The 24,663-nt window shown below is 39.8% G+C and overlaps 1 protein-coding gene across 5 annotated transcripts in view; it reads right to left on the bottom strand.

Moving 5' to 3' along the window:
• Positions 1-18,524: 18,524 nt before the first annotated feature.
• The window catches only part of alg2 (ALG2 alpha-1,3/1,6-mannosyltransferase), a 110,349-nt gene continuing 104,210 nt past the window's right edge, over positions 18,525-24,663 (bottom strand). For 4 of the 5 annotated variants that reach the window (XM_055013753.1, XM_023284213.3, XM_055013754.1 and 1 more), the window contains 4 exons: positions 22,472-22,643; positions 22,219-22,356; positions 21,628-21,795; positions 18,525-19,974 (listed from right to left, as the gene is read on the bottom strand). In XM_055013753.1, the coding sequence (XP_054869728.1) occupies positions 19,234-19,974; positions 21,628-21,795; positions 22,219-22,356; positions 22,472-22,643 (1,219 nt within the window). In that variant the 3' untranslated portion in view covers positions 18,525-19,233. Of the gene's footprint in view, positions 19,975-21,627; positions 21,796-22,218; positions 22,357-22,471; positions 22,644-24,430; positions 24,592-24,663 lie in introns of those variants that run through there. The other variant, XM_023284228.3, reaches the window with a different exon arrangement.

The following is a 24,663-nucleotide window of genomic DNA, read 5'->3' as shown; positions in this document are numbered from 1 at the left end:
CAGTGAAAATGATAAATGGTGTTGCAGGGTTTCTGCTCTTACGCTCATGTCAGGTTCTGGTCTTAAGAGCGGCACTCATGCATGTAAAGCGTGTGCGGCGAACATACAAGAGAGCGTGACCTTTAACCTTTGGCGGCGTCTCTCCGCTCAGACACAAATCAACCTGATCAATCGCCCCTCTTGGTCTCGATCCGCCCAATTATCCCTTGTTTATCCTCCTATTATTTCCACCTCTACCTCTGCTCTGACTCTCTCTCTCTCCCTCTCACTACCTTCCCAATTACCATTCTGTGTAGGGGGGCAATGCTTGCTGGGTAATGAGGGACTCTGGGCGTACCAATCTTAGCTTAATAGCCTTAAAGGGCCACTCATTAACACAAACACTCACTCCGTCTCACACGAATCCACACACATCTGTCCCTGTACATCGCAGCCATACGGGGAGATGGAGTGACAGGCGGCGGGAGGACGAGCGAGGGGCTCTAGAAGGCGGTAGGAGAGAGAGAGAGAGAGAGAGAGAGAGAGAATGAGGAAATGAGGAAGGGGATGTGATAAGGAGGGCTGTGGTGGGGGGAGGTCTGGTAAATGTCAGCGGTGTGTCTCCTGGGCCTGAGAGACGAGTTAGTGACAGCAGAACAATGGCTGCTGGATCCATTCAGAAACACAGCTGCTATGAGCCCGGATCTGTCTGCTGCTTAGCCGTCAACCAGCCACTTGTAATGACACACACACACTAATAGGGAAATAGTACACACTGTAGGACACACAAGGTAAAGCCCTGGATGTTATGGGGGATCAGCAGCAATGTGGACGGCTTAGTCAGGGCTGTCCGTCATTAAGAGCCTCTGTGGACTGAAAACTGACCACTGCTTCTTCACCTCAACGCCTTTTTTTCCAACACAGACTGGACATAAAAAATGGATGTCAGTTTAACTCTGTATTCTTTCTCACGGCCACCAGGGGTCGACTCCTCTGGTTCCAAAATCAAGTTAAGTCTATAAGAAGCGGACTCTATTTTGCTACCTCAGAAAATATTTTCCCTGTTAGTTTTTGGTCTTAACTGCTAGTTTCAAGACTTTTTGAACACAGCGTGGTGTTAATTTTTAAACATTATATTCTCATTTACAAGAAAATAGACAATAATCCAGGGTACGCATACCTATTCTTTAGTGTATAATGGTCTGGCTGCATCTCATCAACTTGATTTTCAGTCTGGCTTGCTTGCATTTCTTTAAACCAATCACAATAACCTTAAGTGGAGGTAAGTGAAGGACACGGCAGGCATTGTCAATAAATAAAATAATCCATTGGGAAAAAATTAGCTGGGTTGTGGTGTAGTAGGTTGCTAGCCTAGTAGGTCATTGTTGTTGTTTCCCAGATTTAAGTGGACTTCAGAAAACACGCTTCTCACCAAAGATTGCATTTAAAACACAGACATAGCCTTAAACCTGCATTCTTTTCAACAGCCAGCAGGGGGCGACTGCTCTAGTTCCAAAATCAAGTTAAGTCTATAAGAAAATTACCCAACTTTGTTACCCAACGTTTTTCTAGTCAGTTTATGGTCTCAACTGCTAACTCTCAAGCCTTTTTAAATGCAACATGATGTTCATTTTGTAAACTATGTTCCTATTTTGAGTAAAATAGAGGACAAAGCAGGGCATGTTTTGGGCGAGGGCTCCTTGGGATCAGTCTAGCCCATTTTGTTCAAAATAATTGTCTAGTTGCACTTAGTGATTAGTCTAGCTTGTTTGTATGTCTTGAAACCACTCACAATCATCTTGGCTGGAGCTAAGTGAAGCATGCAGCTTCAGTTTTCACTCAGAATAGTAACAAGTGTGATTGTTTAGGTGGAACATTTGCACATAGGGAGGTGAAAACTGTCATTAAAATGCATAATTCACCAAAAAAAAAGCAAAACCCAAAAAACAGCAAGTCTGCCTTACTATTAAGTTCTCTTCCCCTCAAAGCCTCATTTTTACCACCAACCGTATATAAGACATAGACATACAGTTAACCTGCATTATTTCTAACAGCCAGCAGGGGGCGACTCCTCTGGTTCCAAAAATCAAGTCAAGTCTATGAGAAAATTAACAATCAGTTTATGATCTCAACTCTAAGTTTCAAGCCTTCTGGAAAACAACATGATGTTCATTTTGCAACTTATGATCTCATTTACAGGAAAATAGACGATAAACCAGGATATGTTTTTGGGCGAGGGCTACCTTATGATTATTCTAGCCCATTCTATAGTACAAAATGGTTTGACTGCACTTGATTATCAATCTAACTTTTTAGTATTTATTTAAGCCATTACAATCATCTTGGGGAACTTGAGAGCAGTTTAAAATGTCTTATTGTGCAGAAAGAAGAATATTTTGTTTAGTTATTTAACTCAAATACTCTCAGTCACTAAACTAAAAAAAAAAGTTCACAAGAAAAACACAATTTATCTCTGTTTTCTGAAAAGCAAAGAGCCCTTTTTCTCCAGTTTTAAGAAATGATATCTTTATTAATAAAACTGTGTGTTTGTGATCCTTTTGTAAATATTTATATCTTTTGGAGCATCAAATATGCTTCGGGCTGAAAGCTATGGAAAAGTTAACCCTCTGAACTCTAACTAGTTTCTGGGCATTCTGTTTGCTCCTGTCACATTTTTCTCCACTGGGGCTTCATTTTTCACTGCAATATAAAGTCCTGCACCTCAATGGAAACAGAACAACCATGACTAGAAGGAGATATTACTCAAAAATATCTTCTTTGCAGGATGACATAATTATAATGCCATAAATCGTAAAAAAAGAATTAAATAAAGTTGAATATTTTTGATTATTTATTTTACAAAAAATGGATCCAACTTGGAATCAACATGTGAAACATTTTTCAAAGTGCCCACAGGTGTTACCAATAACGATGACTCTACACACGCAGCTCACATTTTTCATTTGTTGACATAATTTCTTTTCATACATCTGTGGAATCAGAGTCTGCAGTTCGGCTGAAAAATCTCTAAATCTTTGTCACTCGTGGTTTACAGTTGCACCAAGGAGTGCAAAATTTCAGGCTTAGTTGTTGCTTAGTTTTGCTTCCATTATTTTTAGTTTACCTGATTTTTGCTTTCTTAATTTACTTAGTTTTTGCCTTTTTACATCTTATTTTTTATATTACATTTCTACATTTATATTAGTTTTTAAATCTCAGAATCTTCTAAGTGTACATTTAATGTCTAACTGTTGCACGAAGAGATGCATGTACATATTGAGGAATTTACAATAAGGCTGACTTTGACTTTAAATTTTGGCCATTTTTTAAAGATAAGAAGCCTTTCGAACCCGCAAGTGACTTTTGGAGTTCAGCTGGTTGAAGTAAATAAAAATATCGACCAGTATATGGGCAGTTTTGGTCTTTCTCTGAGAAGAAAATGTGCAATAAACCAGCAGTATCCTCTCTCGTCTCATTCCTTCTGCTCTAACACTCACTAGTTTGTACTGTACGTGTAGGAGAAATGTAGATTGTCTCATAAAGCAGTTTTTTTCTAACTGTGGCATCTAAATTCAGCATGATTCCCACATTCTAGACTCTAGATCACTTATCGACTCAGTCCTGCTTATAATGCCGAGCTATTACCTCCCTCTCACAAACAGTCATAAAGCAGGTCCAGCTGCAGGCCTCCCCTCCTCCAGGGATTCATTTAGGACTTGTCAGAAATCCCTTTACTCACACAGGACAGTGAGCACTACTGGCGTGTTCCTCTGTCACCTCCCAGCTCCCACAAAGACACTCCAAAGATGCGTTTGCTGCACTTACCGGCGACTTGGAACAAAAGCATGTCTGTGTTTGGCTTATTTGCATACACGGTTTGGTTTGTGCTGTTTGTCTGTTGGGGTCTCGCTGTGTACCGAAGGCTGAACGCTTCCATTGTGCCGATTAAATGTTTGCTTTAGAGATAAGGAGGCGCAGGCGAGGTATCGATCAGCGCTCATTAAAAACCTCGCACACATGTACACAAACACCTTCATATTTACAGCAAACACAGACGAATGTATTTGAGCTCCTTCCACCCGTTGGTCTCCTCCCAAAGCGAGAGGCTCTCAAAGCTCGTATTGACAGCTGACTTAAAACGCTTGTTGTCAGTGGACTTATCCATTAAGCTGTAACGCTGCTCCCTCTCCATATAGAGGCGCCGACCGGCCGAGGCCTTGAGCAGTGATTATGGTGTTGGGCAGTGGGAGCTGGGGGCTGCACTGTCATTAGTCTGGTTAATCAGAGCCTTGCTTCAGGTTAAGCTGCGCAGCCTCTGGAGACGGGCTGATGAGCTGAGAGCCGTGCCCAGCCTACAGTGCTGGGTTCTGGGTTCCCCTCGGCCCCGGCCTGCTCCAGCCAGTAATCTATAACTCTCCCCTGGAGCAATGCGAGCAGGCTCAGCCTCCCGGACAACACTGACACCCGATGCATGCTAATGAGACACACAATGTCACCGCACACACCTGTTCATGCACACTTTACCAACATCACTGCACTGTAAAACATCAGCAAGGAGTTTAGACAGGTAGCTTTTCAATGTTTCAGCAAGTTAATTAAAGCAGGGGTGACAATCTCATTTTAGTTCAGAGGTCACATGCAGCCTGATTTGATCTCAAGACCAGGAAAATCAGAGCATAACAAGCTACAATACCACTCAAACAGACAATTTCATGTTTCCATGAAAACTCACATTCTTAGCCATGTGCTAACATAACTGCACAAGGGTTTTCTAATGATCAATGAGCCTTTCAACACCATTAGCTAACACAATGTAACATTAGAACACAGGAGTGATGGTTGCGATACTATTAGTTAAAGTTGCTCTATATTAAAGTTGCTCTATATTAATTGAAGTTGCTCTAAATGAGTTAAAGTTGCTCCATATTAGATAAAGTTACTCTAAATAAGTGAAGGTTGACCTACACTACCATTCAAAAGTTTGGGCCCACAGACCGTATGTTTGACATCCCTGAATTAAAGTCTTACATGCCCCCATAGTTTCTGTTTTTCAGTTCAAAAATAAAGATGATTCATTTCACTTTGACTGTATAACTCTTGGTTTTAGGGCTCTTTTAAACTGTCTGAAAACCAGTGGACTGAAATGTTTGAGCTCTATGACTTTTGGTTAAAACCTGCACCTGCGTCGAATTCTTGTAAAGCTGGGAGGCTAGTTAGTTGTGGGCGAGCAAGCAGAATGGCAGAAGTAAATGTTTATATAGTTTAACAGTTTTGCTCTGTTTGTTACTGGTATAATACAATTAAATCACTTTTTTTATTATATCAAAGCAATTCAGTCCAAATAACTGCAGACTATTAATTGAACTCGCTGTAAATGGGAGCAACTTTACAGATTGACTTGACTCTCAAAAATGGCTTCAACAGCTGCTGCCGTAAGTTCTCAGTGTAAAATGGAGGAAAAACTCTTTAAACTTCAAACAGAAACTAAGTCTGTTTGTAAACTAGAAGATTCAACATAATATCTTCAGTTTACTGAACTTGTTTCTTGAAGTTACCTCAACTAGCTCCACTTTGAGCTAATTACCCAACTCAAGTGCATATAAGTCACATTTTTTTAAGCAGCAAAGGAACTTTCAAGTTGATTTATCCTAAAATAATTGACATTTTCTGCAAATTTGTTCTATTTTAAGCTCAAAAAACAAGCCGCTCCGTCTGTTTTTTTTTACCACCAGCAGTGACCTTGACTTAATGACCGATGTGATTCCACATCTAAATGCTTAACTACCCCTGTCCACGGAGCGGGGTAATAACCAGCTCAGCAGAATGAGTGTCTAATGACCACCGGGACCAACCTCACACTCCACACACAAACAAAGTCCCACGAGGCCTGGAGGGTCTCCGCCAGGCAGGGGACCCTCCGGGGAGTCGTACCTGAGCAGCCGGGCCTTCCATTGGCCGGCCTCCTCCATCCCGGCGTCCCCTGTGAGCTCATTAGCCCCGATCATAACCACTTCCCCATGTCTTACTTTACGCTCCATCCATCGCCACCCCTGCCACACACAAATTACGCCCTCCATCAGAACCGAGCGTGGATGTAAAGGACGAGGAAGGTCGACGACGAGCAAAAAGGGGGCGAGGAAGGATCTGGAAGGAGGTTAAGGAGTCGGGTGATGAAGTGGACGACCGGTTCCGCTCTTTTTTGCGACCCAGATGGGCTACGGGGGAGACAAAGCAGGCAGAGGCAGATAAAGAAAGAGCATTTAAAAGATGCTGCAGACACCGGAGGGACCCCCGGAGAGCTGCAGAATGGGACGAGACAACAAAGAGACCCCATCATCAGTTTAGTGAATAGATCTGTCTATCTAGCCCTTTTATCTCCCTCTGCTTTGCGTTTTTTTTTTTTATTATTATTATTTTATTTTTTCCACCCCCTCCCTCCCCCACCAACACCACCACCTCTCTTAATCAGCCTCTCATTGTGCCATTAGCCCAACCTGTAGTCTTAATCAGAGGCTTGGCACAGACACCGTCGCTATCCGCTGCCCTTCTCGCACAAACACTAAATAAACACATTTTAATGCGACACCAATCATGTCACCCACTCAATGAGCCCTCCCCCTCCTCCCCCTCCTCCCCCTCCTCCAAACACAACACATGGGAGGCTCGGCTCTCCCGTCCATCAGTCAGCCAACACAAAAATGATGTGTGTGTGCAGCTTTTCTGGTGTGTTTCCCAAAGGGGAGGGAGGATGATTTTAACTCGGTAACCTGCATCACCTCCTATCCCAAATCTCTGAATACCGTAACACACACACACACACACACACACACACACACACACACACACACACACACACACACGCACACACACACACACACACTCGCTCGTGCATGTCAGCCAGTGTGTATTGATAATGGCCATTAGCATATTTATGATCATTGCCAGCCTCTTATTGTTTGCTCGCTCCATTAATCTTCATCTGCTGCCTGCCGACTGACAGCTCAATCTAACAGGCCATCGCCGGGCGCAGACACGCACCGAGGATGCAGAGTTGTACATACTCGCATCAACAATCGAGGGGTTCATTGTCTCACGCGTACGCGCATCCACGAGGACGTCGTGATTGACATTCACCCCGGTGAGTGTAATCACCGGAGGTTATCCTCTCCAGCTGCGCGGGGGTCCGCCTGGCTTCTCCTCGCTGAGAGTTGCTTCTGGGCCGAAGGTGTGCGATGATGCCCTTTGATCAGTCGAGCTTCCACCTCCCCGTACGTCTGCCTCGACTCTCTCTCCTTCCACTGAAATGTGCGGTCCCAGCTCTGCGCCAGTCATTAAGTCGTCATTAAAGACCCCCAACCAGTCAGTCTAGCAGCGGAGCTTCACCCAGCAGACCCCTCAGGCTACCGTCTGCAAAAAGAAAAAAAAAATCCTGAAAAATGCAGTGAGTAAGAGAGCAGCAGAAATACTCAGGGTGCTAAACTATGCGGCTGCACTGTAAAAGAAAAAGCACATGAAAACATCGTGGAAAACATTCAAAACCTGTAAAAAACCTGCAAATGTATGGAAAACATTGATATTTTTAGCTGATGAAAACAAAGTAAAACAGTGTCATTAACAGTCACATTGTAACAGGATGAATTATAATATATAAAAAATCAAACGTTTTATGTGGACATTATTTACAGTTCTGACCACTTTTTTCCTGACTCTTTTTGACTTCTTTTTCTCTGATTTGCTCTGAGTTATTATCTATAAAATACCAGTTAAAAAGGTTTTCAGGCCTGAATATATATAATTTTTATTTTTAAGAATAATTGATAGTCTCAAAATAATTATATTTTTGCTGATTTAACTCTAAGACTAATTTTGCATTCAAATACAAATATTTGATGTGGACATTATATGCAGTTTTTACCCTTTTTTGCAGAAAACATATAATTTAATACTTTTTCTGTAATTTTTACTAGATAGTAATTTAATACAACTGGAAAAATCTGTAAAATGACTGACATTTTTTTGTTACCATTTTTCAATCCCTAATGTACATCATGTGCCATCTTAAATAATATAATATTTTCTGATTTAAATGCTGTAAAATTGTTACATTTTATGGTTAGAGAATGCGAATGTTTACAGATTTCTGATGTGTTACGGAATATTATTTCTAGGTATGCTCTGTTTTTATAGTCCAGATGTAAATTAAAACATTCTTCTGTGATTTGACGACATATTATCTGTACTTTAACAGCAAATGTCTGTAAAATACAAACAAAAATACAATTATTATTTATTAAAAAACTAATTTTTAGTCCTTTACATATATATAAAATCAACTAACAGCAATTATACATAATTTTTATTTCGTATAAGGCCAAATATCTGTAAAATAATTATATTTTTACTGATCGCAATACACACTGTAAAAGAACAATTATTTACATTTTGTTAAAATGCAGATTTTTGATGTCAGCATTATATTTATAGTTTTGTTGTTTATGGTTAAAATGTAAATTAATACTTTATTCTGTAATTTTACGAGACATTGTCTATGATTTAACAAAACAGGGAAAATCTGTCAAAAAAATGGAAATTGTTCCAAAAATTTACCATTAAAAGCTACTAAAATACATTTTTTACAGTGTGTGTGTGTGTGTGTGCGTGTGCGTGTGCGTGTGTGTGCGTGTGCGCGTATGTGTGATGACAGCATGCGGTTCGTGTGCGAGCGCTCGTGTAATGTGCACTCAAATGTTAATGTGTTTGTTTAAAGGCAGGATGACTGAGTGACTCACAGCTGATTACTGGCTGAATGAGTGCTGGAGCTGAGCCAAGTTCAATGGGAGGTCTGTTCTCCTGTTGCCTCTTCCTCTGCCTCCCCTCCCTCCCTCCCTCCCCCGTCCTCCTCCCCCTGCATCACCCTGCTGCTCCAGGAAGACCAACCTGGGAGTCAGGATATCTGTCTGTGTGAAGACGTTCACTAATCCGGGACATAAATTTAACATCGAAGATGAATTAAAGCACAAAGTCCACAACATACATAGTTACATGCATATAGACAGTATACTGTAATATCAATAAAAGGCCAAATGATTACAAATTATATCACCTTTGCATCACTTCTATGTAAAGCAGGATAATATTTGCTGTTATGTAAAATTAAAAACTAACAGTTTAGATTTACTATATAAAAAATACAGGCCTCAAAGTAGGAAATCAATGCAGCAAAAGTCAGTTCATTTTGAATTACTGAGATTCTAGTCTTTAAATCTTTATTTCTAAAGATGAACCTAATCCTCCTCAGCATGGAGGAAATTAAATATCTACAGAGATGTTCTGTCTTTCTTCAGAAACAACTTTTTTTTTTTAAGCAGCTTTTTGTTGGAGGGGTTAGCTTCTTCTGACTTTCTCTTTAAAATACCCCAAAGATGTTCTGTTGGATTCAAGTCAGACAACATACGTAGTTTTCACTTCTTCAGAAACTCATGTCTGATTTAGTTGTTTGGATGGTTCTCATGCTGGAATGTTCCTCTTCTTCAAGCTTCTGCAGACTGGGGGTCATCTTGTCAGCCAGTATTTTTGTAAATCCATAGACTTAATATAAACGTCACCATTTGCTCTCATGCAGCCTCATATCATCATTCTTCCACCTCCATGCTTCACTGTCAGAACTATGCATCCACTGTGGTAGTCCTGGTCAGGTTCACACCAAACATGCTGGACTCCATCTGAGAACAACAAATTTATCTTCATCTGACCAAAGAATGTTCTCCCAACATTCATCAAGCTTATTTTCATATTGTTTATCAAGGTTTAATCCAGCTAAAGAAAACCACAGTGCAGGAAAAACATTTTTCCCCAAGTTTTTCTGTTACGAAAACTCTGATTTCAATTGATAACTCCTGTACCAAATGTGAAGCAGCTGCTGTGTGTTTTTCACATCTAGATTGTGAAAGTAGTTCACTGTCTGTGGAGTTATTTTAGGAAGACGACCACTGCAGCCATGATTAGTGCTACTATGACTCCTTCTGTACCTCCTGGTTACTGCTACAACTGTGTTTCTACTGATTTTTAACTGATCTTTCTGCATCCTTTACCATTTTTGTGAAGTCTCACAATTGGACTTCCCAGTATCTCTGCCCATTCTTTTCCACATAGAGCCATGATGCAGACATGCAGACAGACGTAGCACATAGATACAAAAATGTTGAAGTTCTGCTGGGAACTTTAACCATGTTCATGCCGTTTGACTGGAAATTACAGTTTGTCCGTCTATCCAACTTGCCTTAGCAACATCTCACTTAGGTGCCTGACAACCTCAACTAGACTCCATGAAGTCACTGCTGTTGCTTTTAAAGCTAAAATATGTCCCCCCTCTAGTGTCTGTTTATCCTTTAAAGTTTTAAAGAAGCTAAAGCAGTTTAGTCTGTATGTCAGTGGTTTGGCTTAAACCTCTGCAGAGATTATCTTCATTAAGCTACTAAACAGCAGGAAAGTTTGCCGTACCAATTGTGGAGTGGATTTATGACGCTACCAGAGAGAATCCAAACATTCCTGATGCCTTCATTAAAGCTTCAAACTGTGCTATAATAACTGTGATGCACTTTTATACCATCATAGGAAACTGTCTTGTTTTGGTGATGGGAACACAAAGTGGTAACAGCCAGGTAAAACTGTGACATGTTCAAATAATATTCACACACCAGAACTGTGTCTTGGTTTAAATAAAACTTTAACAGAAAACATTAAGCAATCTGTAGCTATGTGGAAACTTTGATGGCTATTTAATCCCTTCATTAATTGAGACACTTAGGCTCCAAATCACCATTTACAGGGAATTTTTATTTGACCGATAGGTTTCTTGTGGCTGGAAATGACATAAACAAGCGGCAAAAGACGGCAAAACATTGGGTTGCAATTAATTAGCAACTAACTAAAGACCTACTGCATCAGCTGTTCTTAATTTATAGTGTATTAGAGCATTGTAGAAATTACCGGGAACATTTAAATTGGTTAGAAGCTGCGTTTATTCACAAAACTGAACCAAAGTCAAGAGTATGAATAGTTTCGGATGTGCCATTTTTACTTAAAATGCTTTAAAAACGCACAGAAATTGTTAAAATTAATAAATAACAGGTCTAACACAATGACTTACTGCCTTTTGTCACTTATTTATGTAATTTCCAGCTCGAAGAAACCCATTGGTGAAATAAAAATCTAAATTTGCATGAATATTTAGGGGCAAAACTGCGTATTCTTTTATTTTTCATTGTATTTCTTATCTAACTCCACATGATCAATGCTGTGTGAACATTTTGTCATAACTTTGGATCTGAACCAAGACCAAAGAATTATTAATAAACCTGCTGTGAATGAGACGGTGTTGGAAATCTATGGACCCATTCGTCTTTAAGGATGTTTCAAAGCACAATATACAGGATCGAACGAGTCATAACGCTTCTCTTTTCTTCGGCCATAAAGCTGCTTTTATAGAGCCGATCTATAATATTTCACTGGTGGAGATTATAGAAGTTTTATTGTGATCTCCCACAGAGAGAAGAGTTTTATGGAGCTTTAGTAAATCACTCCTTTTCTTTGTGATATTGGCTTCTGGGCCTGTTTGCCAGTGTGTGAGTGTGAGAGTTGTGCAGCGTTAACATTTATGGTCTGTAAGCTAATATATTGGAGTAGTTTATGGAAGCAGTAAAGTGTGAAATACATAATTTGCTAACATGTACCATGTAAAACGGCTCTTAAAGATGAGCTGTGAATACAAATGCAGCGCCTCTATTGTCTGAGCAGATTCTATCATTCATGAGGAGGAAAGCTCTGCATTTATCTAACAGTAAAACTCCTCCTGGTGCAAAATGCTAAAATATTTGGAGCTACAAGAAGGGCAATGTTATATTACATTAGTGCATCACTAAAAGCTGAGGAATATATCATGTCGTAGGAGATTTTTTTTGCTTTGTTTATGGATTCTTTCTCCACTGATGTCTGACTAAATCATCGTTCAATATGTTTGTGTTTGATAAATTAGGCTTAAAAGTACAGAATTTTGTACTAAAAATAAAGATTCAACCTTTTATCTCATTGATTTGTTAAAATTACAGACACACTAAACCTGTTTTCTGCTGCTTCATATCCACAGTAACTGGACTGGACTGAACTTGTATAAAGGTTAATAATAACCGTTTTTCCTCTACTGTAGAAATATATACTACAAATTCCTACTGGGTCACCTCTGAGTTATTGTGCTAACCACAGGCTTTGTAATTTAGAGACTCTCACATTGCCGCTACATAGAATTGGTGGGAAGTAACTAAGTACATTTAGTCAAATACTATGCTTAAGTACAAATTTGAGATTCTTGTGCTCTATTTTAACAATTTTCATTATACTAGTATCATAATTTACATTTTATGCTAGCGGAATATGGTAGTTAAGCATTTAAAGTACAACATATAGCTGAAAATTAAACAAATTTCCATAGACTGTATGGAAACGCTGCATTGAAAGGCCTGAAACGTGAATCCAACGCTAAAGCTCGTTAAACTTGCATTCCTTCTACCAGTCAGCAGGTGGCGACTCCTTTGGTTGTACAATGAAGTGGAACTGTAAGAAGTCTATGAAAAAACGACCATACTTCTCACCTGATTTGTTACCTCAGTAAACTTTTTTCTTATTTTTTTCTTAGTTTATGGTCTCAATTGCTAGTTTCAAGTCTCCTTAGATACAATATGATGTTCATAGCCAAACGCCGAATTTGCAAACAGCAGAAGAAAAGGAGAATGTGACCTGAGAAGATGGCTATATTTCAAACATGATGTTGTAAAACGGTAGTCCACAAACCTCACGGTCACTATGTGCATCTTTTAAGTGACATTTTGAATTTGTAAAAACAGATTTAAAAGTTGCTTTGTGTGGATCTATATCCACTGTAAAAACTAAAATTAAAACAAAAAGTCTGTATAAAGTGTACGGTGAAAGTCTAGCACTCCTGTGGCCAGAAAAAAATATGCTGAAAATGATACATTAAAAAATTGGGAAATAAAAACCAAAACACTCAAGACCTGGCATTTACCAGAAAAAAAAAACATGTTAATGAGCAATACATTAAAAATAAAATTTTTTTTTACAAATGTGTGAAAATCTGGCAACCTCACTACCAGAAAAAAATATGGTAAATGGTACATTTAAAAACAAAAATCAAACACAGGTAACTCTGAAAATCTGTCTTGCTACCAGAATAAATATGCTAATAATGGTAAATTACAAAAAACTGTTACTGAATGTACCACCAATACAGTACGCAGCTGTTATTTACCAGTAACAGAGCTTTTCTTCCAAGGTAATTATTGCAATTTAATGAAAATACAATTAAAAACATAATAATGTCACTTTAAAAATAGCAACCACCTGTAAATAACAGGCAAATTAAAGGAGAATTAAACATCATCAACTCAATAATAACAGAAAATATAAAAATTTTGATCAAAAATACAACAAAAAATGTTCAATTTAACATTAAAATCACTTTACTAGTATGCATGGTAATCTAAATGTGCAATATATAAAGTATTTCTCTTCAAAAATGCAATAAAGAGAGATGTTTTACGCTGCTAGACTTGTTTTTTGATATATTGCCGCTGGCTTCTTGGAATCATTTAAAGTTATAATTATATTGTTCATGAAAATGTTATTATTTTTGCTATCTGGCTTCTGTGGAATTTTAAAAGTTTCTTAGAAATGATCTTGTTCTAATTTAGGTTGTGTCTAACAGTTTTCCCTTGATATCCCCCAGTCGGATCCACCTTCAGCCGCTCTAAACACCACGCAGTAAATACACAATGTTTACATCTCGAGTACGTTTCTGTTTTCAGGTCAATGAGTCGGTGACCTGGTTAGTGTGCAGGAGGAAGACTTCCGATTGATGCATTAACACTAACGCTGCTTCTCTCATCATCAGCTCCATTTAGCCGATGATTAACTCCCAATCACACGGCGTGATTAAAAGTCAGAGTAAAAATATTCCATACATATTTAATATTCCACTAACAAGGAACCCAGCTCCCAAACTGCCAGCAAAATAGATATACACCCGTAACACGCACACACTCCCACATACATCTCACCGTTCCTCGCCTGAAAACACACACCTAAACATTTCACGGCTATCTCCCCCACACCCCGGCGAGGGCTAGGTGGAATTAGAAAACCAACCCCGCGGTCTCATTAATTAATTAAACATCGTGTGCCAGTGGCACCTGGGTACCGGTTATCACTGCCACTCAGACACACCGTGATCTCAATAACCACCCCACCACAGGGCAGAAGGAGAGGGGAGGTGGGGGAGGACGGGAGGGAAGGGATGTCGAATCTTCTCTCACAACTTTGAGGGTAAAAAACTGTTTCTTTAAACAGCGAGGAAACCAGGAGGAGACGGAAAAGAGAACTCAGACACCGTGTTTCTGCGGTAAAGTGGGACACATTTCCTCCGAATGCAGCCTGATGAGTGTTTACTGCTGTGTTTTTGTTTGTGCCTCTTTGCCTCCCTTACGGGCTCCACAGGACCTTTTTATCATCTGGCCTAGCAGGGCCCCTAAATCACTGCAGCGACTCCCTCCTCATCATCTGCTCTTAATACCTCCGCATGAGGAAACGCTGCACGAACACACAAACGCTTCCGCTTTCATTCTTGGCCCATTAGCATTTTGCATTGTTAAAACTGTCAGTGGCTTGTGGGTTCATTTGTATGAGTGCATACTCTGTATATCGTGGATGCAATTTTAACCATTTTTCAATCCGACAGTGCCTCCTAAAGGGTTTCAAAAGCCAAATGTTTCAATCCTAATGTACAGTATACAACAGAAGTGTGTATATGTGCAAAATCGCTTTTGAAAAACGCATCACAACTTGATAATTACATTATTTCTAAGTTCAACTTGTCAGGAGGGGTTGAGTTTTAAGATCCTAGGAGCAGCCATTAATACGACGAGCAGAGTATCTTGCATTTAAAGGCAATAGTTTGGATTATCAATTAATTTTCCCTTAAATTATCAAGATTCCATGGTTATAAAAAGATAGGTTATTGTGTGCATGCTTATTTCTTCCTAAACTCTACATTTTTAACCTAGCACCTTACCAAGTGCCAGAACCATTGGAGGAAAGCTACCGTTAACAGGAGTGACTGATAGATTAATTAACTACAAAGGCCACTCAGTCAGGTTAACTATTACAGTAAGAGGGATAGACGTCTGGATGTAGGCAGTTCAAAGCTTGGCGAGTTTCCTCAACACCAGCTTAAGTTGTTTCTCAGAAAACTAACCCTAAAAATGGAGCGCTGGTCCAGTGACCCTTTCATCAGGGTAATACTGCCACGGGTCAACAAAGTGTAGGAGATTCGGTCATGAACAAAACTTTAGAGAGATTACACTGAAAATACAAGACCCAAAAATGAATTTACCTGAACAGCAAAACTGTTTCAGTTTCCGATCTATGAGCTGTCCGTCTGCATCATGGCTCCACGGGGATCAGAACTGAAATAAGAACTGAAAAATCTGACTGTGAGACTTCACAAAGATGGAAAAGGACACGGGGTGATCAAGTAAGTATCAGTAGAAACACAGTTGCAGCTATAAGTTCACAAAACTACCTTAAAATGGGCAGCATGGTATCTTATTTGGAATAATATTTAGCTATTTGACTGATTATCAACCACAAACTGAGCAGCAACAGATCAAACAACCAACAAAAAAAAATCAAATGTCAGGTGTTTAAAACTAGTACATCCAACCAATCCTGAATATTAAATCACAATATCAACATACTTTATTCTCTTTGCAATCATCAGGCTAACATATAGGCATTGACTGGAGCTGCATCACTGTGATATTCCGTACGCCAGACCTTAGTATCTATTTTAAATTAAACCGTGGCCACCAGCACTAATTGGACCTATAGGGACAAAGAACTTGGAGTTCTGAAAAACAAGTGCTATCACTTGGTTTCTGTGCTTTTCAGCTTTGGAAACTGACTCTGAAGAAATGTCTGAATCAATGGGAGGTATGGGAACTGAAAACTTGATGCAGGTGAAGCACACAACTTCAACAAACTGAAGTAAATCACAGAAAATATTACAGACTGACGCTCACCTGAGTCTGCCTGAAGTTATTATTATGATAGAGCATATATAAGAATAACAGGTAACATTAGGCTCCAAACACTTGCAGTCAACTGATAAAGCTGTTTTAACTGTTACAGCATCAGCAAGTTTTACTGAATTTCACCAAAAATATAATAATTTTACAGATATTTCCTGGTATTTTCTCAGTTTTCAAATGTTACAGTATTTCATCTTTTTCTAAAGTGTTTTTTCCTCACACCCTTACTTCCAGATTTTCTCTCTTTTTTTGTGCAGTTCTATTTTGATGCATGATCCCAAACTTGAGCAATTCATACTTTTAATCCTCCTCATTGTTACATGTTTTGATTTCGTGTCCACCCTGTTCTTATTTCCCATGCTTTTATGATAAATATCAATAGCTTCTCTGCTCAACTGAAGGAATAAATCGAGGGAAAAGAAAGAAACTAGTTTGCTGCTCTTTTCTCTTCAGAGTGTGTCCACAGCAGAGATGGACTTGCTTGACTGTCTCTCTGGGGCATTTATGTTGGAGAAGGCCTTGTTATCCATTTTAGGGTGGGAGTTAAGAAGCTGAGATGATTTTTAGGTGCCTGTTTTCTCTTCTAAGGGGTTTGTTCTTTCTGCCACCTAAAAATATTGCAGTTTTATTTCAGTAATCTTCTTCATTCATGCCACAGCTTCTTTCAGCTGACGACTCTGAGGTCAGAAAGCGACGGTGTTCTGAAGACGACCAGAATGTGCAAGCAGCGACACCAAAGTGCCTCAAAACAACAAATACAACGTGGCTCCATCTCCGCAGGAGATTCTGAAGCTCTGCTTGGAGGCTTTTCTGCAGCAGGAGTTTAAATATGACCTGGTGAACTTCAGCAACAAGCATTTGGCCACGTTAGTTTGAGCTGTTTGCAAACAGGTAGGTGAGAGTGACTCAGTGGAGCAGCGTTAGACCTATAAACAGTCAACCAGTCAGAGAATACAGAGATAACTGACGGAAAATAATTCAGTATTTAGTACTTAAGATGTCTCTAAAGCAAAAATGCCAAACATTTGATGACATTTGACAGTCTTTCACACTTGATGTACAAGGCTGAGTATCTGCTGCTGCACAAATAAGCATCAACTGCAAAAAATAAAGGTGAGCAGTGACTAAAACATTCTATGAATTCACCTTATCCTCTGGAAAACATGTAGAAATTCACAGACTGTTCTGTGCATGAGCACCTTTGTGCTGCTAGACTAGTGTTGCGTGAATCAGTCTAAGCTATTTTGTGTTTTTTACCCCATCTACAGTGTACAAACATTTATTTAAGCACACAGAACTGCATGATTCCACTCTAAAAAATATTAAAAGGAGCTTTTATCACCACTTAATTAAAAGCATGGTTACAAAATATCTATAAAAAAGTAAGATTTACGTATTTACGGGAAGATTTTAGTTCAGAACAAAAACCAGAACCATGTTTCACTTCACACAAACTAAAATCTATCGGCCTGTTATCACATTTTTGTTCCATCTGCAGCCAATTTTATCAACATTTGACTCGAGTCGCTGCAGTTTGAGGAATTTTCTTTGACATTTTACCATTTTTTGCAGAACACTTGTTGCTCAAACGTGTGGCTGTGGTCCAGTCTGGTTGGTTTAAAAATAAAATAAAGCTCTGTATGACCTGTAGTTAATCTAATGTAAATGCTTGCAACTACTTAAGTTGCAAATATTATTCCGCGTTGGGTTGACATGAAAATGTTGCATCAACTAAATATTGTGTGTAATTAAAACTCAACTTTCTGCATTAGTTGAATTAAAACTAAATTGAAGTTAGGGTAACTGGTAAGTGGCTTGATAACTTCATTTGTCCTTCAATTTTAGCTCAGGGTTTGAAGTCTTCATGCAAACCTTAACATGCTTGGACAATTTTAGATATTTAATACTGATAATCAAAAAAAAAAAAAAATCAGTGTAGTGAAAAAATAATAATTCTCCTAAGTTGGCGTACTTGAAAATAATTTCAAATGTTGTCATAATTCAGTAAGAATGACATAAACTGGCCAAAACACTATTTTTGATATGAAAAAAATCTTTTTTACACCCCAAATTTAATGTCCCAGTTTTTTTTCCTAGATTACCTTTAAGAAAAAGAATGAAGACTACAACTTCAACTGTTGAAGTGATAATGCAGCAGCAGCGGTGGATAAAAACAGAAACTTGATCTTTCTGCTTCTGTCAAACTGCCTTTTGTTAATGAGCAAAATAAAACTCTTTTTGCTGCTGCTTTGTCTGTTTCACGTAACAACCTGATCTGTCCGCAGCATCAACAATGTTCCTCCATGTTCACCCACAAAATCCTTAGCTATTAAAGGCCAAAAAACAAGCCAAACTTGCCAACAAAGCAAACCCACCAACTCAGTAAACTATGCTTCCTCGTGTTTATTAAAACTTCAAGAATGTCAATAAGAGCATTTCTATACAGCAGGAAGGCTGAGGAGGCCAGACACAACGACCTTCTGCTATTCTCCTCGTTGATAATGACCCAGACAGAGGCACACTGCCCATCAGCCAGACCTCTAATAAAGCCAAACACTCTCTATCATCTGCTAATAACCTCCACGCAGTGGCAGGAGTCATGGACAGGCCAGCGTCTTCTGAATGCGAGGAGGGGAACAAAGCTCTGGGCGGACAGGAAGTAGTGGAAAGCATCCCGTCCATCGATCTGAGAGTGTGATAACTACATTCTTGGTCTTCGTCCCCAAAACACACAAAGACAAAGACTACTGTTGTAAAAACACACACACAGTGCAGAACATCTCACTCTAACAATCAATCCTTTTCATTTGCGAGGCTCCTGGTTGCCACGTGCACACTTGCAGGGGGAGTTATTTTTTCCAGAGATAGGACAGGTAAACTCGTTACTCTTTTCTTAATTGGTACAGAGATTCCGTCCTTTTTTCCCCCTCGCAGCAACCCCTCCAGGGGAATGCTGATTAATTGTCCTCTAAGTCCTCATAATACCCCCCCTACATCCCTGCACATAAACACATACATCCTCTGTTAGGAGAATCCAGTCAGTTTCAAAGTTCAGCAGAGTATCGTTTTTCACGCTGCTTCTCCTGCAGCCTTCACATCATTGGCTCAGTCTGACTATGCAGCCGTACAGCTGGTCTGAAAAGGCCTGCAGAGAGAACTTATCTCGCACCCTCTTCCTCCCAGCTTGTCCCATGTCCCTGCGGAGGTTCGGCTGCCTCACCAGCCTCTCCATGGCCCCGGAGAAGGCCTCGGCCGTGGGCTCGCAAAGAAACCCAGTCTCCCCGTCTGCCACGCTCTCCAGGGGACCCCCAGAGTTCACCGCGATAACGGGGCAGCAGCAGTACATGGCTTCGACGGGAACTATCCCAAAATGCTCTCTGCTGGGGGTGTAGAGCACCGCGGCGCTCCCTCGAAGCAGCGCCACCTTCAGGGAGTCGGAGGGGGAACGCAGAAAGGTGACACAGTCCTCCAAGTGGAGCTGTGCTGCTAGCTCTTTGAGTTCAGCGTAGTGCTGAACGTTCTCGGTAACTCGGTCGTCGTAGCCTCCCGCCACCACCAGGTGAACGCCGGCGCTCAGGCCTGCAGGGAGGCTGCTCCTCAGGGCCGCCAGAGCCTCCAGAGCCAGGCCCAAATTCTTCTTCCTCTCATATCGGTTCAGAGAGAGAAACAGGCAGGAGGTTCCCTCAGGGAGGAGCCCTTCCAGGCCTTGAGCCTCGGCGGACAGCTGGTCAAAGGTTCTCGTGTTGAGGGAGGGATAGAGGACGTCTGTCTGGACTCCGCTCAGACTACGAAAGGTCTCCCTGAAGATGCCTGCGGTGAACTGGCTGTTTACCAGAATCTACGGGGACGTACAGAGAGATTAGTTCATAAGGATCTCACATATATCACAGGTGTGTTAATTCCTTATGAGTCGGAGAGCAGCCCGAGGTCTGTGATTATCCTAAAGTCTAGACTAAAATCGAAATGTCATCTCATTTCTGTCAGGGCCCTGAGCTTTTACAACAGCTCGCCTGTGGAGAGTGTTTTAAATATGGTTTGTTGGAGCTGTTTCAACTCCAAATAATACACCTTGGATTTGAATTTATTCCACTACGCGATAGTTTAAGTAGTTACGGAGAACCAAACTGTTTGGAAAGAGACTCTTCACCTCTCTTAACCACACACAGCAAAAACAACAGAATGAGATAAATACGCTGCAGTTTTTAATAAACGTGCGGTTGCAGTCTTTTGTTTTGCATGCATAAAAGCAGACACAAAGAATGTATTTTTGTGTTAATCACAGGTTTGTATGAAGTGCAGCAATGAAACTAACTTGCATCCTGCACTGTTACAAGTTTCGTGTCTGTTTCCCACTAATATAAAAAATACATTTGCATGCATGTTTTATGTACATATACTGTGCAGTGACCCATATAAATACAGTTTGATAATATTTACTACTCAATCAAATAAACAAATATTAATTCCCGCTGCATATGAGATGATCTGTAAGAAATTATGACATTAAAATGATCTGACACCAGTGTGCAAGAGTGCTGTTCTTAATCTTTTATTCTCCGTTTTACAGATTTTCTGTTTAGTCAGTGATTTACTGCCTTAGCTGCTATAAAGCTTTTAATGTACATATACATGACTGTGCAGATTTTAGGCATTACACGTAAAGAGGATAGTTTAGGTTGGTAAAAAAGGCACGCTATCTTTAGGAGAAAAAAACCCACCAAAATTACACCAACTATTAAAGTCGAAAAAAAATGTAAAAAGAGAACAAATTTGGACATTTTCAACTTTTCAAGTGTCCTTGAACTAATCATTTGTCACACGCAGTTCCATTAGTAAAATTAACCAAATCTGAGCTGAAATTTGTGATATTTTGAGACATGTGAACCGCATCTCATTATCATTTAAAAATTCACCCAAAATAAACCCTTCAAACAGAAAAATAAAATAAAATTCTGCTCTTTCAAGTACAAGTGAGAAGCCATGACTGACCAACAATCACAGGACAAAAAACTGAAGCATATTTAACTGAGCTGTAGGCTGAGTTCTCTCTACTTCTAGTCACAGTTGCTCTGTTTCCATAGAGCTGCAGGACGTTATATTGCAGTTAAAAATGAATCCACTGTGGGCTAATATGTAACAGGAGCCAAACAAAACAAAACACCAAGAAACTGCTAGGAGTTCATAGGGTTAAACAGAGCAGTAATTTAATTATGACATACTAATTATAACAAATTAGTTAAATCTTCCCTGCAGCTCCGTTTTAAATATTTTCCTCTTTTCTTTCTCAGCCATTGTGCCAACTAGTGTAATCAACATCGAATTGATTTAATTTTAAAGGAAATGGTGTGACTGCATGGAGCATGTAAATAAAATTCATCACAATACAGGCAGTGTTTTGTTCTGTGTTTACTCCGCATGTTTTTTTTTTTTAATCGTGGTGTGAATGAAATCTATGGTTCAGTAGCACCTCCTACCTCCAGCTGTTACGTACCATATCAGCCATGCCCGTGGTGCGTTCCTCCATCCAGTCGATGGGAGCTCGGTAAAGCTTCTTCAGGGCCGACTTCCTCTGGGTCAGCAGCTGATCTGGGAAGTGACAGTAGAACAGAACCTTCTTCCTGTGGCGGGACAGTCGCAGCACCGGGATGCACACTGACACCTGTGGTCATTAAATTACAATCTTTACAGGTTCTCCCAGAACTTACCATCTAATACAGCAGCTATGAAGTGGCACACAGCGTCTTTTTCAGACATGTAATACGTAACATTACTGCTTCACCAGTCTTTAGTCGCATTTTATAGACCAAACAACAAAATCAATTAATTGAAAAAATAATCAACGACTTAATTGGCTGTGAATATAATCATGAGTGCAGCTTTAGTATGTTTGTGTGAAAGAAAATAACTTAGAAATTAAGAAAGAGACTGAGAGTGTCCGCCTCATGTTCAGGTATTCTAACAGGGTGTGACACTAAAAGGAAACAGACTGCTGTTGACAACAGAAGCTTTTCTCTGAGAGTGACAGTCATGTATGAGAAGAAAGACAGATAACTGAGAGCTGTTACTGTGCGACAACATTCACCTGATCACAGAAGATGACATCGTACTCCACCCCACTGAGGAACACCAAGTAGAAAGCGACATAGATCATCCTCAGGTAGGCACAAAGGGCATGCAGGTAGCCAAACACACTGGTGGGCAACCAATCACCCACACACTCCTGATATAATAGAATAATAATAGAAACAATGAAATCATGAGTGTGTCTTTAAAAATAACTATCTTTTTGCATCTTTAAGGAACAATTTTCTGTAGTTAGGTGTGTGTTAACGTACCACATGCAGGTCTGGGTCCAGGGTCTCAGAGAAGCAGTGTGTTGGGTCATAGTGGGCCGTCCAGATCTGAACGCTGCATCCCTGAGACTTCAGAGCAACAGCAGCATCCACCACCAGCCGCTCTGCTCCACCGATACCAAGGTCTGGATGCAGAAACACCACCCGCACCATCCTGCACACAGGAATGGATACAGTTACAATACAATTTGGCATATGTTCTCCAGCGAAGAAAACGCTAGTATGCAAATTAGGTTTTAAATACAGTAAAACAAATGAAACATCACTGCATCATGTGAAATGAGAGACAGAATAATGAGCATTCACAGATGACAAATAAACAGTCCAAATACAGCCGAAATCAGAAATACACAGCACATATTTAGAGTAGAATGACTGACTGTCTCAACCTGTGAGAGACAACCAAGAGAAAATAATTCTCTGGGCCATTCAAACAATCTAAAACTTGATGTTAATGACAACAACAAACAACTCTCTTTGGCAGAAGGAAACTGGGATTCATTAATCTATTCTCTGATGCCAACAAAGAGAGCAAATCTGTAGAGAAGTGCTTAAACTTGAAGAATTAGTCCTTTTGGTTTTGTAACATAATTAAATTCATAATATTTATCCCTGAAAGCAGTAAAGAAATCTTTACTTAACAAAAAATACACCTACAATATACAAGACAAGTGAGTATCCCCTGCGAAACATCAGCTAAATGTCACATGATTTACAATTGTATCACCTCTCATCAGCTGCATTATTTCTAAGCTATGCGGTATAGTGTTTTATGTTAGGAACACTAAAAAAACAAATACTTTAGAAAGACAATACAAATACAGATGCCACAGCAGAAACTTGGTTTAATTAAAATTAATAAACCTGAAATGAGCTGTAAACACCAGAACTTTCTCAGTTTTAGATCCATGAACTGTGTCTATCTGCATGTCTGCATCATGGCTCCACATAGAAAATAACTGAACAGAGGGGCTGCAAAATCTGATTGTGTGGTTTCACAAAGATGGAAAAGGATGCACAGAATGCATAAACCGGCTCCGAAAAATAGCTTCAGACTTGGTACACAGGTTATGAATAGAAATCAGAATTTCTGTGACAGCTCAGACAGTGCACAACATCAATCTCTGTGGACAGTGTCCCAGAAGAAAAGAGACTTGCTTGATTTTTGTCACTAAACTGCAAGATTAAATTTTGTTAAAAACATGAAAAGAAGCCTGATGGATGCTGGGAGCACATCATTTGGTCAAATGAGACAAAGATAAATGTGTTGGACTCAGATGGGTTCCAGCATGTTTGGTGTGAACCTGACCAGGACTACCATAGCGAATGCATAGTCCTGACAGTGAAGCACAAAGTTGGGAGTGTGATGATATGAGGCTGCATGACTACAAAAGGTGTTGGTGAGATGATATTAATCGATGCACCATGAATGTATGACGATAAAACACAAAACTGGCTCACAAGACGGTTTAAGAAGAGGAATGTTCAGGCATGAGAACCATTCACAGCACAAAATTACTCAAGAGTTTCTACAGAAGAATGAATGGGTATTTCAGACAGATATGTAGAGCAACACAACCCTACTGATGAAATTAAAAGTAATACAAGTATTGAGACCATTTTCAGTCATTTGACATTTCAGTGATATTCTAGAGATGTATTCACTTCTGCTGAATTCCATACATCTACTGCAAACCACCCTACCTGTCAGAACGTCCATAATAAACCCAAGATAAAGAGACCCTTTAGCTAGTTCGCAATAATTGGAAAGAGGTCAAACTGATGTGTAAAGCTGCAGTAGTGTGTTTACAGATACTAGCTTAAGTGGCTAATATAACCATTAGCCGGTTAAGACAGCTACAACTAGCGAACAGTCATCTTTGTAACTGAGCAGCACAACCGCATGTCGGTGCAATTTAATTAGAATACAGTTCTGTTTACCTTGGGCTCTCTTCACTACCTTCTCCAAGTTGGAAACCAGTGATTATGCTCCTCTAGCTGCCGATAACAAGTGTCAAGAAACTGGGCAGTTTAAACGCCATTTTGGCTGAAAACGACCGTTGAAATCAAGCAACCTGCGCTTCGTGTTTGAGCCACTATGGCGCCTGTTTCCTCCGATGAGACGCTTCCTGTGAGACACGTCTCCTTCGAAATCAAGGCGGATCATTTATCTG

This window comes from Amphiprion ocellaris, chromosome 9 (genome assembly GCF_022539595.1).
Source record: "Amphiprion ocellaris isolate individual 3 ecotype Okinawa chromosome 9, ASM2253959v1, whole genome shotgun sequence".
NCBI classification, from domain to species: domain Eukaryota; kingdom Metazoa; phylum Chordata; class Actinopteri; family Pomacentridae; genus Amphiprion; species Amphiprion ocellaris.
Note: the sequence above shows the minus strand (reverse complement) of the source record. Positions and strands in the feature narration are given on the sequence as shown.